The 18,985-nt window shown below is 39.0% G+C and overlaps 3 protein-coding genes across 4 annotated transcripts; all 3 read right to left on the bottom strand.

Annotated features, from left to right (window-relative positions):
* Positions 1–448: 448 nt before the first annotated feature.
* SUV2 (protein dimerization) lies at positions 449–6,680 on the bottom strand. 2 transcript variants are annotated; one of them, XM_048118935.2, is made up of 12 exons: positions 6,267–6,680; positions 6,102–6,140; positions 5,903–6,021; positions 5,541–5,635; positions 5,100–5,386; positions 4,663–4,731; positions 3,436–3,518; positions 2,460–2,801; positions 2,280–2,386; positions 1,771–1,934; positions 1,335–1,531; positions 449–884 (listed from the first exon to the last, which is right to left on the bottom strand). In XM_048118935.2, exons 1-12 carry the CDS (start codon positions 6,582–6,584, stop codon positions 629–631), a joined length of 2,076 nt encoding a protein of 691 aa, XP_047974892.2. In that variant the 5' UTR covers positions 6,585–6,680; the 3' UTR covers positions 449–628. The 2 variants fall into 2 exon arrangements, with proteins under 2 accessions (XP_047974892.2, XP_047974893.2); XM_048118936.2 differs by lacking the exon at positions 4,663–4,731.
* Positions 6,681–9,367: 2,687 nt separating this feature from the next.
* LOC125217128 (putative F-box protein At1g23770) lies at positions 9,368–10,514 on the bottom strand. Its single transcript, XM_089066919.1, has 3 exons — positions 10,346–10,514; positions 10,208–10,270; positions 9,368–10,110 (listed from the first exon to the last, which is right to left on the bottom strand). The coding sequence occupies exons 2-3, from the start codon at positions 10,236–10,238 to the stop codon at positions 9,641–9,643; spliced, it is 501 nt and encodes a 166-aa protein (XP_088923045.1). The 5' UTR covers positions 10,239–10,270; positions 10,346–10,514; the 3' UTR covers positions 9,368–9,640.
* Positions 10,515–16,011: 5,497 nt separating this feature from the next.
* LOC125212050 (uncharacterized) lies at positions 16,012–18,778 on the bottom strand. The gene is made up of 3 exons (XM_048112082.2): positions 18,188–18,778; positions 17,788–17,955; positions 16,012–17,692 (listed from the first exon to the last, which is right to left on the bottom strand). Exons 1-3 carry the CDS (start codon positions 18,746–18,748, stop codon positions 16,103–16,105), a joined length of 2,319 nt encoding a protein of 772 aa, XP_047968039.1. The 5' UTR covers positions 18,749–18,778; the 3' UTR covers positions 16,012–16,102.
* Between the last annotated feature and the right edge of the window lie 207 nt (positions 18,779–18,985).

Raw genomic sequence — 18,985 nt, 5'->3', positions numbered from 1 at the left:
AAATTCTCTCTATTGAAATGAGTTTTAATAATGACATTTTCACCACTTTTTTCTTCTTACTAAGATTTTTTTTTTTAAATAGACGTAATATTATGTAATGTTATTGACTGGTAGTATATGAAATTAAAATGCGATGTAGATAAAATCCAAAGCTGACTTTTTTACCTTTGTTATAAATCCAATTACGAGTATTGCACTTTAAAGGAAATGTAAAATCTAGTAATATTATGTTATTGTTTGGCAAATAAAATTAAAAACCAAAATCAATTTAGATTACAACCAAATTGACTCTTTTGATCTTATTACAATTCGCATAGCAATTATCTCACTATAAAAGAAAGTGTATTACACGAACGATTAATTAATTCAGCATGTATTACTAGCAATTAATTACACTGTGAATAACTTGATTATTTTTTGAACACAGAAATCGAATACCAAATAAATCGAACACCAGAAAGCCAAAATTTCAATCAAGTAATAGTATTTCCACAAGGTTTAAATGAGGCATACAAAAAGGAGTAGCAAGCCAAGCCGATGGAAAAATGGCCATGGGTGATCATTCATATACATAAAAGCCTCATACATTTGCCCTCATCTGTCAAAAACGATCTCTACAACTGCACTTTCATCCATCATAAACACTATCTCCTAAAAAAGTAAAAACTCTTCTTTTGAAGACGCGAGCCAACTCCAAAATTTCAGATTCTCTAGTTAGCTTCGTAGTGTTATCCTTGCCTTTATGGGTTAACCGGTTAGCAAACTCCACGGCCATGCTTGCTGCGTCTCTCGTTGCTGTCAGGGCATTCAGAACCGAGATGGAATATTGAGGATGGGACACAAGTCTATTCAAGAGGATCAGCGCCTCTCGTATCACCAAACTTCTGCAGAAATGAAACGGAAGGATTTAGTCGAAAAGCATAAGCAACTTGTCACAAAGATTGAACATAGAATATTATGAACTCTGCTTATTCTTACGGAACTTCAAAAATTTATGATCCTGGTGCAGGAAGCTAAGAATATGTTCATTTTACGTAAGATGACCACATAGCAATTGGACTAACAACCAACAAAAATATTACACATAATACATGATGGATGAAAGGTAAACAAAAGAACTGGACATCAGAAAAAGGAGACCATCCTCAATGAGGCACTGGCAGAACAAAGTTCTTCGAGCCCTAACTATATTATGGTGACAAAACATCAGTGAACACTGTATTAAACGTACAATTATGAGTTATAAAGGCTACAATTTAAAGTCAGAAAACATAAAAAAGAAGTCCTGATGGAATTAATAATATAGTGGTACTTGGTTGATCGCAGAAACTTACTGTTCCATGACAATGCTGGATCTTCTAGCAGACTTTGATTCCTGAAGGTCCAAATCTGATAATATGCTTTGCATAATGACGGCAAGGAAATTGGAGCCCTTTGGGATCCTATGATTTAGTAAAATCTCAAATCCGGACTTTCCTGACGAACCTAGGAAAGCTAGAAAAGATATAGCATTTCTTCGAAGCTTCATTTCCTGAAAGTTGAGCAGAATTTAAGATACATGATCCATTAAAAGTACAGGTTAGGAGACCGAACTGTCTCATTCTGATTAATCTAAACCGCTTGCAGCAAGGAGAACAAAAGCACCCACCAAGCAGAGTCAAATAACTGGTCAGATGATAACCAGGTGAGCAGTGAATATCCAATAATCTAGTTTCTTATCGTGCAGCTTTAGAATTGTACTAGTATACTATTTCTCAAAGATCGGCTTACCTCAGCAGTAGCACTCCCACAGCAAGCTACACAATGTGCCAAGCCAATTAAGATCTCATTTAACACTTGAAAACTCGGGAAATTGTTGCCACTAATATCCTTAGAGTGCGACAGATCTCCATCCTCTTTTAAGCAAGAAGAGATCACATCTAGAACTTTGGGACCTATTAAAATACAGCAACAGAAACAATTATCAATAAAAACTTCTGATTCCAGGAAATGTACATTGAGACAAATAAACCAAAATGGATATAGTGCTTTAGAGATATGAGTACAGAAACAAGATGCATAAATATCTCCCAAAAAAGTGTGCAAATAAGTATATAGGCGCGCATATGTTGAGTCATAATTATGTAAGAAGTAGTATTAACTATAAAGTTCAGAAAAACCTTTCCATACATAAAATAAACACAGAATGCTCAAAGAAACTACAAGGAAATGTTCTGATTATGATATCAAATTTATTTATCTGGTTACAATTTGCCTTTGAGCCAAATATAGAAACTCACAATTACATAGCAGATAAAGAGCATGAACAGCTTGGTCTTGCACAGAGAACCCAGCTTCCTTCCTCAATAATTGTGATAAAGTATGAAACACCGATTCCCCAGCAAACCTGTTTCCAGAGGCCTCGATTCAGAATGTTATATAAGCAACAAAATGATTGTACCCAGCAAAAGAGTACTTACTTGTCTCTCTCCAAATACGCATTATGTCTCATAAGAATTAGATTCATGACTGAAAGTGCCTCACGTCTTACTAGTTCATCATTGCTTTTAGTAGCAATTGTGCACATACGTTCAAGTAAAGATACTTGATAGGCTCCAGACACAGATGCTACACAGCTATGATTAGCAAACCCACTAAAACCGGAGGGTTTAGCATTAGCCAATTTCGGTGCAGGTGGAATTTGGCCCTGCTTCAACATATCTACTATATTTGCAAAGCTTAAGCACCCTTCCTCCGTGCGAAATCCATTTGTATCAGATTCAGCATTTTTAGAGATGGATTCTTCCGCTGTAACATTTTCCCTGGAACAGTACACTCGAGAAATCAAAATAAAGTAGAAAAGTACATCAACGCCTGAGACATATCTTTTTTTTTATCAACGACATATGACTGCAACTGGTTAATACTGCAGTTCAAATGGCAATAGGCATGATGTAACAAGGACATAATACTGCATTTTATATATGTGATAAAGCATTTTCCATAACTTGGTTACATGTGCAGCATTATACAAAAATCTGATTTTGAACATCTCATTTGACCAAAATATTTGAAGTGATTACAATCACTTTGTCAGCTAAGTAGCATTATATACCTAGTAAGAATGATAATTATAAGAATCATTAATTTTTCAACTTGAGTATACTTTGTATCCACATTTTGATCATAAATTCATAATGAACATCGATTTGCTTATTAACCAAAGTAAAAATATCATAATCATGTAAACCTCTAACTTACAAGGACAATGATTAGGTCCACAATTTTGTAGATTTATTTATTTTGAGAATCACTAAACAAAAAGAGTCCCTATTGTTGATTATATTGAGAAGAGATATATATAATCAAGTATAAATGGCTGCTTGACATAGTTATACCGAAATCTATATAAATCAGTGCAGAAATTACAAAGAGATTAGTTCATATTGTTCGAACCTTTCACCAAATTCCTTTTCCATACTTGAGGAATCACTCAAAACCTTGTGTAAAACACGAAGTGACCAACGGACAATAAAAACCTGCACATGGATGACTTTGGCTCAGCGAAAGATATGCAAATGGAAAACATTCCATGCATGCCACCATAGATTTAATAATCATGTAAATGAATCATGAAGCTTCTACTAATAATCATGAATCGTGAAGATTATTACTCCCTCCGCCATTTAAAAATAGAAACTTTCTAATTTAAACTTTTTTCTCTCTAATGAGGTGGGACCCATTATCCACTAACAATACTTCAATCACTTTTTCATTCTATCTCTCATTTTACCAATTGTGCACTAAAATCCGAGCCGGTTTAAAAGTTTAAATTTTTTAAGGATGCCACAAGTGATGGGTTTCTTTTGGGCATGGGATTTAAGAAAATGATATATATTGAGTCAAAGTGGAAAGAATAAAGTATGAGAGAGGAAAAAGTAAGAGAGATACGAATGAATAAAGTACTAAGAAAGAGAGGATAAAGTAAGAGAGAGGGAATAAAGTAAGAGAGGGTTAAAGTTTTGTTTTTTGTTAAAAAAAGAAACTAATCACTTGTGATGTGACAAACCAAAATGAAAAGTTGATCACTTGTGGTGGAACGGAGAGAGTATATAAAGTTACATACTTACATAGACTAATACCATATGGACGATTGCAACTTTTGATCAAACAAAAATGAAAAGTATAATGTAAAGAAAAACCCACTAATTGTTTATATAATATAATACATTATCTAATTAGATTAAATTAATTCATTATAGCAGTATCTCATAATAAAGAAAATTATATCGAGAAATAAAGATAGCATATCCACTTTGTATAATAGTATCACGGTAGATGTCTGTATGAAATTAAGTACTGAATAATACTGAAGAGATAACTATCTAATAGTTTCAACAGGGAACTAATAGTAAAATGAAGTTGATTGGGGTTTTAGTTAAGTTGATAATACAAGTGCATAAAAAAGTTTATAGTGTTTTTGTTATAGGCATAGTGAACAAATCAGAATACTAAAAATGGATTTTGGTTCTAGAATTCTAAACCAATAATACATTTAAAAAATATATAAAAGGCATAATTAGTAAAATCAATTATACAAAAAGAAATGTAACTTGACCAACTATTACTTTCTAAAATCAACAGCAATCACCAAAGAAATCTTCACATATGTTGTGAACTCACATTTTCCAGATTACACAGATCAACCAAAGCTTCCAATAAGTTCTCCGGTCTCAATATATCATTACTAATCTGCAAGAAATAGATATACAGCAAGGATGACCCAGACATATAGAGAATTACGCACACCATGTGCTACCTTAGCAAACAAGGAGAAAAGATGAAGTGACCAAATGAGTATTTGATATTTTGAAATTTTGAAAGACTGAAGATGAGAAATGACTACTACTCAAATCATTCTTTGAATTTAATTTTCCATTTTACTCATAAAGAAATGTTATAGCTAACAATGACAAAGTTGTTCCTCTCTTTAATATTCTAAGTACAAATAAGGGGAAAAGTACATTCCAAAGTTAGACAGCATAGCTCATACTTGAAAATAGCCACTCGTCAGTAGTTTGATATCATGCTAGCAGGACTTTATAAATATGAGCATTTACCTTGGTGAAGACAGAGTAAAGATGCAAGACTTTTTCATATTCTATGGTCTGTAAAGGACCCTGTTGATCAGATGAGGCCATGTTTGAGCCGTTTATAGGGGAGTTCAGGTAACCAAACAGCAGATGAACATCCATTTCACAAGTCTTATAAAGCTTTGCAACTAGAACCCTTCCCTGTTTCTGGTCATTTGAGTTCCACACACCAAACAACTCTTCCGAGTGGCAAAAAGTTTCTTGCAAAGCCGAAGTGCTTGCTTCATTGGTTTTATCTCTTCCGGTATCACAATCTGTTGTACCAACTCATCAACAACAACAATAGAAAACCCACCCCAAAGAACAGAAACGGAAAGGGATGATTATTAAACAGAGAACATCACATGAGACAGGACAAAATCAAAAAACACATCCTGTTGTTTGGTCTTTGAGAAAATGCTCACCTACATTTTGCACACGAACCAGGCTGTTTATTATATGGTTTCACATTTTGACAGGCTTCAGGTATCCCATGATCCAAAGAGTTACAAACGACATCATCCCTATAGCCAGAAAAAAAAAAGTCATTCATGAATATTCCCAATCTTAATACCTAACTAGAGAACATGTCAACACAATAATGACCGGAATGCTATGTCCAAACATGAATACAGCATAAGAATGATCAATGCCAACAGAAACACAAAAGCAACATATTTTATGTTGACATATACGATAAGTAAGCAAGCCAATGAAGCATGTAAAACTCCTTATGCATAAATGAGTAGTATATAATACTATAAACGATGAGATTATAGAAGCCTGCATACATCTCCATGCTTTTTCTAAGATTAGCTTGAGCATCTTTAGCCTCAATCCTCGAATTCAGAACTTTCAGCTGCTCCAAGTTTTTTTCCTTTTCCTTTCTAAGCTCCGAGCACTCCTGCTCCTGTAACCAACAACCAACAATCAAAACAGCAGAAACTTATACTTCCTCACTTACCAAACTCAATTTTCAGATTTATTTACCAGGTGACTAAGCTGCTTCGAAACACGATTTAGCTCTTTCTGCAAAGACAACAAACACCGAATTACGCTAAAACACATCAGAAACTTAGAATCCACAAATTGATACACGTTAACAGATGTTAACAATCCTGATTAAAGATATGCACATTCAATTATGATCTCAACCTGCAGGGCACCAAGCTCGCGCTCCTTCGCAATGTCGGTTACGGGAAGGGCAAAAGAGTCATGAAAATCGGGAATGGCAGTATGCGGTTGCAAGGTCTGAGGAGTTCTCTGAGACAGTTCGCGAGGGGGTGAATAGCTGAGCTCCAACGGCGGCGGCAGGCGCCGAGGGGGAGGGAGAAAAGGAGTCTGAGACTGCGGAGGCTGAAGCGGCGGGTGGTGTCGAGAGGACTGGGTGGAGAAAAAAGTTTCCTCCACCTTGGCAAGCTCCTCTAGGAAATCGATACCCCACTCATCGTCGTCTAAACCCTGATCCGCCATGGTTGTACGGACGCAGAGTGGTGAGTATGCTGCGCGCTGCACCTGTGTTTCAATTGTTGAAAGGAAATTCCTAATTTGCGTAATTACGAATTGTGTTTCAATTGTGGGGTAATTATATGGATATGTTTCACCAATGTTTTAATTAATTTATAGTGCTTGATTATAGTGCTTGATTTTATGTGTAGAGTACAATTTTTAGAACATTCACAACCCGGCTCTTAGCCATCTCATCTGGTCGAGATGGCTAAGAGACTGGGCAGCAAGCCTCCCAGCTCCATAAAATCTCAAGGGGAAGAAATTTTGGAGACAGCTCGCCACGCACCCCCCGACTTGCGAGCTTGGATTGGGCTGTGACGCTCACTTGTCGGCCCAATTTCCCAAAATTATGTAACTTTTTGATTTGACAACTACTCCATCTGTTCCACAATAGAAGTCACATTTGGTGTGGACTCGTTTTAAGAAATGTAACAAATAGTAGGTTGAAAAAGTTACTGGAATATGAAGTCCACTTTTTTATATTGGTTTTATAATAGAATGTGAGAGAAATGAGTTAGTGGAATGTGAACGTACTTATCATTTATGGTAAAAGTAAAATGTGACTCTTATTATGGGACGGACGGAAATGAAAAAATGTGACTCTTATTGTGGGACAGAGGGAGTATGTTTTTTTGCTTTAAATAAATTATAATTTTAGGATTTTAATTGTGTAATTTTAGGATTTTAATTATGTAATATTTGGATTTTTCAATAAAATTATGAATATTATTTTTAAAAAATAATTAAGAGATTAGATGATTTGGAGATGGGAGGGTTGCACCTTGCAAGTGTAATTTTTTAATGAAGAGATGGAGTAAAAAGTAGCGTTCGGCCATGACTAGTAGATATTAGATGAATTGGAGCTGGGATTGTGATGCTCCTAAATATGACTTGAAAGATGAAAACAATTTTGAAAAGTTTATTATTGGTTCAATTTCACAATAAAATGATATTTGATTCACTAAAATTGAATAGAATATAAAAAGTTATCAAAATTTCTATAAATACTAATTTCATTACTTAAAATTGTAATTTCAATAAAATAATTTTCTAGGTAGTTTCTGTCGGACTTTACAAATTTATTTGTATTCTTAATTATGTTATTTTATATATTATGTTTGTCTTATTTTAGTTACTCATCTATCTATTTTGTTACTGTATTTTTTTTATTTATTATTATACTATTGACTAATTTGACTTTAGCAATTTTCTTATATTATCTTAAATTGAGATTATAATTATTAGTTGAGATTTGTTTTACTATACTTTATTTATATTTTCACATTTCATTTATTATTATAACCATATCTTTATCCGTTACAAATATACAAACTACAACAGGTCCGTGATCAATTGAGATTTTTTAGGGTAATTGAGAAATGAGATGCAATATCAGCCACTCATTTTTATTAAATGAGTGGTCCAAATTTTGCCACACAAAAAATATTTTTAGATTAATTTATTATGAAAGGGCAGAATGGTAATTTTAGAATGACACATCTTCAACTCCTCATTTCTCTCTCAATTTCCTCTCGGTCGCTTCCCTCTCTCTCCGGCTCCAATTTGTAGTGCTCGCCGGTGCTACTGACCGTGCAGCCTATCGCCACCATCAATCGTCTTCGCCGATCATCAATCAAGCCAGAGACGCCGCCGCCTCCAGACACGCCCTCTCTCTCTTTCTCGCGGTTTAATGTCGCCGCTGTTCACTACGCTTCGCCGCTCCTGCTGTACGAAGCTCCGAACAGCCTTTGCTTCTCACGACGTCGCTTCGCCGGAAGCTTAATTGTTGATTCGAGTATGGATTTGAAGGTATTAGGCTTTGTATTACCAATTGTGTTAGATGTGAACTGATTTTTAGTGAGAGAAATTGCTATCTCTGTTTTCGCTGCTGCTGTTCGCGTTTGTCGCCGGAGCTCTGTGTAGAATCCAAAAAGTCGACTATTTTGAGGTTCATCTTCGCGATTTTCGCTGTTTTTATCAAAATGCTTGAACATTTGGGAAAAAATCTGAAAATACTGATTTCTGCTCATTTCAATGCTGAATTTCGCTTTTATCTCGCGATTTCAACAGAGATCTGACATTTTTTTTATTTAATTCGATTTATGCCTCTCAAATCTGCTTCGCAAATCACTTGCATTTGCTCGTTGACATAATAACGTTTGTTGTTGACATAAATTTTATGAAAAATGTTGTTGACATAAATTAGATGTAAAACATTGTTGTTGACATGAATTATATGTAAAACGTTTTTGTTGACATAAATAATATACGTCGTTGACATTAATTATTTGTAAAATGTTATTGTTGACATAATAGTTGACATAAATAAAGTTTGTTGTTGACATCGTAGTTGACATAAAAAACCGTTTGTTGTTGACACCGTAGCTGACATAATGTCTCTGTAGTTGACATCGTGCGAAAATGGCAATTATACTCCCTAGTTGACATAATGTCTCAGTAGTTGACATTGTGCAAAAATTGTCAATGGATGGCTGAAAATGCATCTTAGTTCTCAATTAGGCCCAAAAATCTCAACCTAACAAGACCAACTACAACATGTAAAAATATTAATACAATCCATTCAATTATTTGAAGTTATTAACAATTTATGATTTAAACTAGTAGTAGTAGTATATAATATCATCCCATGGTCCAACTAAAACACTATTACTCCACATGGATGATTGAATCTAGAGAAAGGAAATATATGAAACTAAACTTGGTTTCGTTAAATGAAACATTGCGTTGACATTATCTGTCATAAACCTTGAAACCTATCTAACCAAGCCAAGAACTACTATAAACAACGCCCATTTGGGTTCGCTCTAACTCTATTGGCAAGGCATCGCAAACGCCTTGTTCTAACTCACGTTGACCACCCAATATACCTCAGCTCCGAGCACACACATTTCACCCTTGCTACATCAGCATCGGGCAAGCATGCCAAGATTTTCTGCATGAGCTCACTTGGCAGACGCATGAAGCAGGGAGGAAGCACCAAACCGGCCTCCTCGCATAGATCAATCAACAACGGCAGCGCCAACTTGTCCTTCACGGTCCCCCAAAACCTCAACACCTCCTTCTCCACCTACATTCTCCATCACGCCACTATTCGCCCGCACAAGGTTCAGCAAAGGAATCAATTCGTCCTCGTTCAATCGCACCCTAAAAAGGCAGCGCCCTCCCTTGGCTGATCCATTGACTAATGTACCGTGAACATTCAAGTAATTCCCCAAACTCTGAAACTTCAAAACCACATGCTTAATAGCTTCACCGGAGGCGACAACACACTCAGGCAGAGTGTAGGACAGACCCAACCGCAACTGCAACCCATCAACCACTGCATTTGCTCTCGCATCAAAACCTACAAATCCAGACTCCAGCATAACCGCATGGACTGCGATCACAACCAGCTTGTGATCACCATCCTCTGCCTCAAACACCTTCCTCAGAAATCCAGACTCGGAAAACGACCTATCTACACTACAACCTAAAAAACAGAGTATGTATGGTCAAAATTGGGCATGAGATGGATTTTGAAACATTTGGCATCTGCTTCTTGTGATATAACCTTAACTAAAACTTACCCTCTCTTTTTCCTTTAAATCTGATTCCCATGTAGCAACTTCGTTCTCCTTTTTCTTTGAATCCTAAAATATTAGGCAACAAACAATGAGTATTCGAACTTAATGTTAAATTTAGGCATAATTTGGAAATACCGTTACCGAAAATGGATTGACTTAGGTTCTTCCTCGTCGTTTCTCCGATTCATCGCCACCAACTTTTGCTGCCAAGGAGAAGTAAATGAGAGAAAGAGAAGTGACAGTCGTGAATGGAATTAACTCAAAACTGCATACAATTAGTTGCCACTGTTTTGCATACATATATAGGAGTAGATCATAGATGGGATGAGATTTTAGTTCGAATTTTAGGGACTCCTCTGTCAATTGATGGCTTTAAATCTATATCCTTGGTAAGATGGCTTTAAATTAAAATATTAATAAACATTTAATTTAAGGTAAGCAGAATAATATAAATGTATAAAATGAATTGTTGTTTATTTACTATCTGATGTGTGTCTTGTGTCTTCCCTACAGGAGAATAGAGATGCAAAACAATATTCAATTCGATGTAAAGAAAAGAGTAAATACATAAGTAAAAAATAATTTAAATCATTCTACTTATAGTTATAGAAACGAAAGTAATTAAGAAATATCAATTTTCTTTCAGTTTATGACTATCGAACAAGAGAATTCTCATTCATTAGAGCATTCCACTATAGGTGGACAATTTTTGATGGACAATTTTTTTTTTGTCCATAGCCCCATTTTATTTGTCCATAGCCACAAAAAAAGTGTCCGCAGCAATAGTGAACACTTTTTTATGGATAAATTTCACTTTATTTCTTTTGTTGTATATTTAATTCAATTACAATTAATCCCATTGCTCAACAACTAAAAATTACTATTAGTGATTAATTATCATAAGAAAACATAATCCAAAAGAGAAAAAGTCTGCAAATGGATAAAATGAAGGCATCGAAGTACGAGAAATAAAAACAATCCTTATCCCGATCAACATCAAACCTCAACTCCTTCCAAATTCAGTGTAAAACCATTCCAAAACAAACATCATCAAATCATACAAAAATGTTGGCTATATTTCACAAAGCGTTTGCTCATCCGCCGGAAGAGCTGCGCAGCCCCGCCTCCGACAAGAAGGCGGCGCAGCTTCCGCAGGAAACTCTCCGAACCTTCCTCACTTCACATCTCCGAACCTTCCAAATTAAAAAAACCAACAAATTCGAATTAAAAAAAAAAAAGGTAAATCCGGCGGACCGCCGCGGCGGTGTCGCCGCGCAATAGGTAGGCGCGGCGGCCGCCGCTTTTCTCTCTCCAATGCCGCGTCCTCGCCGCAAAGCCGGCGAACTTCCGTCCGCCCCACCCAATTCGTCCGCCCCCGGGGCGAACGCCTTCGCCCCTATAGATCGCCGCGGCTAAGCCGGGAAGGGGGCGGCCGGTGCGGCGGTGCTATAGTGGATGCTCTTATAGTATCATTCTTTTTCAAACCTTCATATCATTCTTTTTCAACAATCCAAACAAACCAAAATAATTGTAAAAGAAACTGTACAAAAATCCGGTACTTATTGTTGAAAAGTAAAATGCGGAAAATAAAATAATCAAAAAGCTTTAGAGACTACATTGTGAATGGATTTGAATTGTTTTTTGATACATGGAGTACATAGGTATTTATAGGACTCTATATATAAATATACCTAGGAACTATACCTATTGGAACTCCACAATATAAATGTTATTCTCTTCCCAACAAGTTGGGACTCCATATTTTATCTTCCCCACATACTCAGGACTTCTCAATTCATCTTTCCAACACTCCCCCTCAAGTTAAGTATCGAGTTTTTCGACACTTAACTTGCACAATCTTCACTTTGATAAATAGTTTATACTCGTATTTAGGAGTACTTCAATTTTTTTGATGACAGTTTCGTGTCTAGAGCCATCATCGGCAGTTTTAGCTCATGCCATAGGAGCCATCTTCGGCAGTTTTAGCTCGTGCCATTAGGAGCCATTCTGACAGTTTTGACTCATGTCGAGAAGTTAATTCCAGCTCAAACCATGAGCCAATTTCATTCCCAACTCAAACCATGAGCCAGTTTCATTCACAGCTCAAAACCATGAGCCAGTTTTATTTTTGGAAGACCATTCTCGGTCTATTTCAGCTCAAGTACAATGAGCCATCATCTTTTCATTTTTTCTTTGTTGAGCCTGACTAGCTCAAACTTTTCTTCTTTTCAAGGAGCCACCGTCCCTTTATTCAAGAACCATCATCTCCGTCATCTTCAAAGTCGATGGAGACAAAGTCTGCGGCGGTCAATTTCAAAGATCTCGCGCCACGGTTCACTGGTGATCCCCGTCATCTCCAAATCGATGGAGACAAAGTCAGCTTCCTTGACGTGGCGCCGCAGCTCCGCTAGTGCGCGGCTTGAAATTCGACTTGGTCACCTTCTTCAGCTACACGGCGGCGGCGTAGCAATACGTTCCCTCTAAAGACGAGTTGTCTGGTTGGTTATTATCTCGCCCTCTCAGCCGGATAACTCGTCGGCTATTTCTTTGTTCCGGTGGCTGCCTCCATGGTCAGTCTGCTCATCTCCTCAGCCCTGGCCACCGCCGCCTCCCTCGCCTCATTCTGTCATCTATCCTTTCGCGTCGCATGCTTGACGCTCCATCGACGTGTAGGTTGAGCTTCTGCAGCCTTTTCTTCTCTCACCGGCGCGGTCATCTTTGGCCTACACGGCCAAGATAGGTTTGGAGAGGAATTGTTCGGTCGCATAATTCTCTCCCACTCGACCGGACAAACCGACAACTCCATCTTCTCTGCATTCTTCTCTTAGCTGCAGCTGAGTGACACCGCTCCATCAGCGATCACCAACTAAACACTTTCATTTGGTCTCCATCTCAGAGAGTCGTTCTCTTGTCATGGCTGTCATGCATCTTTTTTTTATCACAGGGCTTGCATCTAGAAACCCCTTCAGTATTTCTGGACAGCAACACTTCCTCGTCGCCTCTTCTGCTCGTTCCTCCCTCGATCAACACTTCTCCAATAGCCTTTGTGGTCTTGCTATTGCCTCTATCGTCAGCGGCTCTCAGCCTTCTGAGAGTTCCCAGACGAACTCCACCTGACTCTCATCGTGCTCCCTTCTTTTTCTTCTCCAACCCTGACATGTAGAGCCGGCTTTATGGGTGGAGGCTTTCGAGTTCTTCTTCCACAGTTTTTCCTTCCCCGGCTGTGGGAGGAACCATCAGGCAGTGGAAGTCCTCTCCCCCGCAGCCGGATGGTTCTTGAACAAGCCTGGTTGCTCCAGTTGCTGTTGCAACACATCCAGTCTCCTCTTCTCTCCTCGATTTCGCGGTGACACAACAACATTGTGCGTGGTTCGCTTCGGGCGTCTAGCGTCGCCACTTTTTTACTCAGCGGGCTAACGATTCACCGCTGCTGCCAGCGTTGTTTTGCTGCCAACCTTGCGTCTCGCCGCTGCCATCTCCACCGCGGTCGGTTGTTCGTTAAGCACCAGCCTCGTTATCGCCGACGTTCATCGCTGTCAGGGTTCTGCAGCCGTTGCCATCGCCTTGCGCTACCTTTCGCCGGTCTCTATTCCTACCGCGGCGCTGCTGTTGCTTGATCTGGCTGTTGCCTCGCCATGGTTGGGCTTCGCCATTAATGCCCATTCGAAATTCTACCGCCGAGAACTCACTGTCGTCGTCTCGGTCCAGCCAAGCACCACCAGGATCTTGCTATGCCATTACTTTGTTGGTGAAGAGCTTCCTGTTGGGCAGAGTTTCAGCCTCATGCTAACTGCATAGCCTCCCCTTCCTTGATGTTTTACCGATAGGACTTTTGCTTGGCTTTCTTTCTTTCTTTTTTTTTTTTTTTTTTTTTGATATAGAGACAAAGATCGATTCATGCAAGGAATCGAACCTGCTCTGATACCATGTTGAAAAGTAAAATGCGGAAAATAAAATAATCAAAAAGCTTTAGAGACTACATTGTGAATGGATTTGAATTGTTTTTTGATACATGGAGTACATAGGTATTTATAGGACTCTATATATAAATATACCTAGGAACTATACCTATTGGAACTCCACAATATAAATGTTATTCTCTTCCCAACAAGTTGGGACTCCATATTTTATCTTCCCCACATACTCAGGACTTCTCAATTCATCTTTCCAACACTTATTTGTTTTTAGCAACTTAGAAGAAATATTTGTAGTGCGTGTAATTAATTAAGCAATGTAGCTTAAATTTGGTACAAATATCAATAATTAAGAGCAGAAAGTAAAAGCTGTGGTGGCTTTAAAACAAAATTTGGTCTAGACCAACCCCAAAAAAGTTACCATAATTTAACTTTTATTAAAGAGAAAAGATAAATTTACCTAAATTGTGTACATATAATATTCTTTTAACTACAAAGAGAAGTAAGTGATAAAATGTGTGGATTTTTGTAAAAAAAATATATGAAATTCATCACTTTAATTAGAACGGTTTAAAATGGAATACGAATTACTTACGATGGAACATAAGGAATATAATAAGATAAGCTTATAAGTTCTAATCGCATGACATCCCTTTGTTTGGACACAAAATACTACACATTTTGTAAATGTACTGATATTTTTTATGCGCATATATAGATAGGATCATAAGATGAGTTCAAATAAATTTTCAATAATATAAACAATTATTAGTGATCTTGTATACTAATTCTAACGTTCAACGCGCTAAGTAGTAGGAAATTGGAATTATTTGCTCCATTCATGTAAATAATAAAATAAGGATCGAATCTCTAATTTCATGCTCGAGAGATGGGGTGCCAAACCATAATATCAATAGTGTTAGATACTCATCGAATTATTTTGATATATCATAATTGATGATTCATGATACATTGGTGATATGCTATGTTGGATGAAATCGCTTTGCTATGTTATTTTGGTGTATTAATTTATTTATCAATTTTTAGAACTCAAAACTTATTAATGGACATTATAAATCATCTTAATATACTATTTCTGTATACTGATCGGCCAGCTTATAGATTCTGATATTTACGAATTCATTACTCTACATATTTATTCAGGTGACATATAATTTGCTCTTAGGGTCTATTACATCAGCATTTAATTTTTCAACTCATACACCTGCAATAGCCCGGATATACACCCACAGTCCCACCCTATCCCCAATTTTCACTTCACCGCTATTTTATCTTTTTAAATTTTTTAATATTACTAAATAAAATAAAATATCAAAACAACACAAATTAAAAGGGGTGAGAAATAAAGGTGAAAATGAGACGTATATATAGAGTCAAAATTGAAAAAAAATAGTACAAAATTCATCGTCCAGAAGCTCGCAATAGTGGACGATAACCCGGAAAACCAATCGGCCGGCTTTTCGGGCACGACCTTGGTGGAGGGCGGGTGGTTGGGGCAAGGAGCTGCAATAGTGGATGATAGCTCGGACGATGCGATCATCTACTATTGTGGATGGCTACAGCTCATGCACAAACAACTTGACTAACAAAACTAACTAATCTGGAAAAAAAACTAGTAACTATTTAAACAGAAAAAAAAAAAGAACTAATGGCTAATTGATCCAACGGCCACAAACTCGTCTCACTCCATCTTGTGAATCATGAGAGAGACTCATAGTCGAAGCAGAGTTATTCGAAATCGTAAACTCTTGTTGGTACGGATGGATGACTCGATGAATGCGTCAGATTAAGAACTATACATTGAAGAAGTTCATTGCTAATTTGCTACGTAATTAGAAACAGAGTCCATCTATCATTACTTGCAAGTGCAACTACGAAATTGTGTGCATTACATTAATCATTAAAGGTTAAATGTGATGTACTAGTATTGATTGGCAAATGCTATCAAATATGAATTGCCATTTCAAGTTGTTACACTTTTCTTCAAAGCACCTAATTTACACACAATGCTATTCAAATCAACTTGAGTTGAAGGATTCTCCCACTGTACAACCTCTCTGATCCCCTTCTCAATCTCTTTGCTCTCTTTCAACATCCCATCCATGCAATAAACCAATGCCCCCAAACTCAAAAACTCCCCACTCCCCCCCTCCCTAACAATCGACACCGCCCTCTTAATCATCTCCTCATCGTCCCTTCCCGGCCTCCCCATCTCCAGATCAACCCCGCCCTCCACGAGCCCCACCACCGATTTTACCAAAATAACCTCCTCAAGACACTTCACCCCACAACAAACAACATCCTTGAACACCTTTAGTTCATACTCCACCTTCGTCTTACTACTCAAATCTCTGCATTCCTGCTCGTAATACCCAAGCGCTTGGCTCCCGAAATACAAGTAATCCACTATTTTCAACAGAGACAAATTCAGCTTCGCATAGCAAGCACCATGAAAAGGCAAGAACCAGAAGTTCGGCTCGGCCTGTGCTTCCTCAATCAACTTCCCAAGCTCGATCACATCCGCCCTCAGCTTCCTTATCCTCTCCTCCAATCCCGACGAGTACTCCACGCTAACAGCCTCCACGGCCTCATGCAACGAGCGCAGGCTCGCAGATAACTGCACTTTTGCCAGGACAGAAGCCCTGGTTGGCTGCAGAAGAATATCCACCATTATCGAGCATGACAGCCCGATAAACGTCTCAGTGATCCTAGCGATGGCGAATTCGCTAGGAGTGCCAAAGTTTTTCCTCCCGAGAATCAGCAAGGCGCCGATGATGGCAGAGACTCCCCCGGCCTGGCCGTACATCCTGCTCTGCCGCAGGAAAGAGCTGAAGATGAACCACGGAAGCAGAGAGACGAACCTTATCTTTACGTAGCTTTCGAACACGAAGCAGCCTATCACTCCATACACTGTTCCGAAAACCGTCCCCTGCGCTTTGATGTTTGCGACTTTGAACGTCGCCTCCCTAGATGAGGCGAGGCTTATCGCCACTGGCAGCCCCGACCAGAATCCGTTTTCCTTGCTGTATAAAAGCCCGAAAAACACTGCCAATCCTAACGATAGCGAGCATTTTAGTGCTGGCATTAGTCTTCCTCTGTTTATCAGAGTTGGTTTGGTGTTCCACAGCTTGACCAGGAAGGGCTGATTCACTTTTTCTGACTCTTTCGGTGTTTTAGTCTGATTTGGTGATGGTTTGGAGTGAAGGAGCTTGAGGCAGAAGACGAAGAACAGAGAGGGCAAGTCGTTAAGACTTAGTGATGTTGGTTGAAGTGTTTGGAGGAACTTGTTCTGTTCTTCGTCGTCGTCGGGTTGTGGAAGGACTGAGTTTTGTAAGGCCATGTTGCTCACTTGGTTCATGATTTGCTCTTCGATGCACGATAAGTCGTGTTTGAGTTGTGCGTCGTTCATGAATGCGACTGGGAAATCGGAGCAGTTTTCGAGAGCGTTTTCCATCCCTCTCAAGATTGTTTCAAGGCCTTGCAATGGCTCTCCTGGATTTTTCTTGTATGATTTTAGAAACTTGATTGGCTCTCTCTCCCACTGCATGCTTTCCTGCTCAAATAATCAGTTGTCATCAGTAAATAAATAGAAATTTTAAAGACTGGACTCGGACATTAACCACTCAACTACTAGACCAATACACGTACTTCTTTGGATTTGATGCAATGAAGATATTTATTTGCTGGCTTGGTAAGAGCTTTGGCTTGACAGATCAACGCCTTGGGCGATGCCTTGTCGTGTGCAGAGAACGCCGTGATGAACAGTTTCAATCTCTTCGATGCATTATCTATATACAGCTTGCAGTTTTCTGTCACCTGAAATCGAATAAATATATATAAGTATTCAACATTTGATCGTTTTGTGCATGTGATTTTTGAATTAAGTAAAAAATTTAGTAGTCTGAATATATTGCTTTATGGTGTGACCAGTCAATTACAATCGCAGAAATGTTAATATATTTATGTAATTGTAATTGACTGGACATAGCATGAGCCAGTATGTTCAGACTACTAAATATTTTCATGCAATTATCGTGCATGGCGCTACCTGCCAGTAGGCAAGGCAAGGGAAGGGCAGCAAGAGGGCCAAAACGCAGGCGGCCGTGCCGAGGGCGGTGCTGGCAGCGAGGTGGAGCGGGTGCATGACAGGCTCGGTGCGGCCGCCGATGACGTAGGCGATGACGTAGACGAGCACGATCTGTCCGAGGGCTATCCGCTTGGCCACAAGGTGGGTGCTCTCGGGAAGCGCGACGACAAAGGCGCTGACCGCGACTACCGCGGAGGTGGTGGGGGTGGTGAGGCGGCCAGGGCCGATGAGCCAGAGGCTGAGGATGGCCGGGAAGACGCCGAGCGCGGTGGCGTAGAGCGCCAGCCAGCAGCCGCGCAGCGTGTCGCCCAGCGTGGCGTCGGTGACGATGAGGATGACAGTAACGTAGGAGAAGGCCGGGAACGACACGTGGCGGCTGATGTAGGCCGGGCCGTAGAGGGTGGCCACGCCCACTATGGTGCACGCCAGCGCCGTGCGGAAGGCGGACGCCAGGCAGCGCCACCACATGTCCCTAGCGCGATCATGTTCGAATTTGGAGGCAGCAGTGGTGGTGGTTGCCATTACTGAAGCTTGGAGAGCTTGAGCAAATGGGGAGATTGTGAGATTGTTGGCTGAGAAAGAGGGGTTTATGTAAAACAAGATTTTAAAAAACCAGACCGGTAAGCGAACTATCTAATCCGGTTTAGTGGTCCGGTTTTTAAAACACTGACTGACGTAATAGGTTGTCTTGATCCTTGATGATGACAAAGGGTCATTTGTGGACATGATTTGTTAGGTTCATTTTTTAATACAGTTAGA

The sequence above is a fragment of the Salvia hispanica genome, chromosome 3, assembly GCF_029641045.1.
Source record: "Salvia hispanica isolate PSC_SH4W2 chromosome 3, Shi_PSC_v1, whole genome shotgun sequence".
Lineage (NCBI taxonomy): Eukaryota > Viridiplantae > Streptophyta > Magnoliopsida > Lamiales > Lamiaceae > Salvia > Salvia hispanica.
Note: the sequence above shows the minus strand (reverse complement) of the source record. Positions and strands in the feature narration are given on the sequence as shown.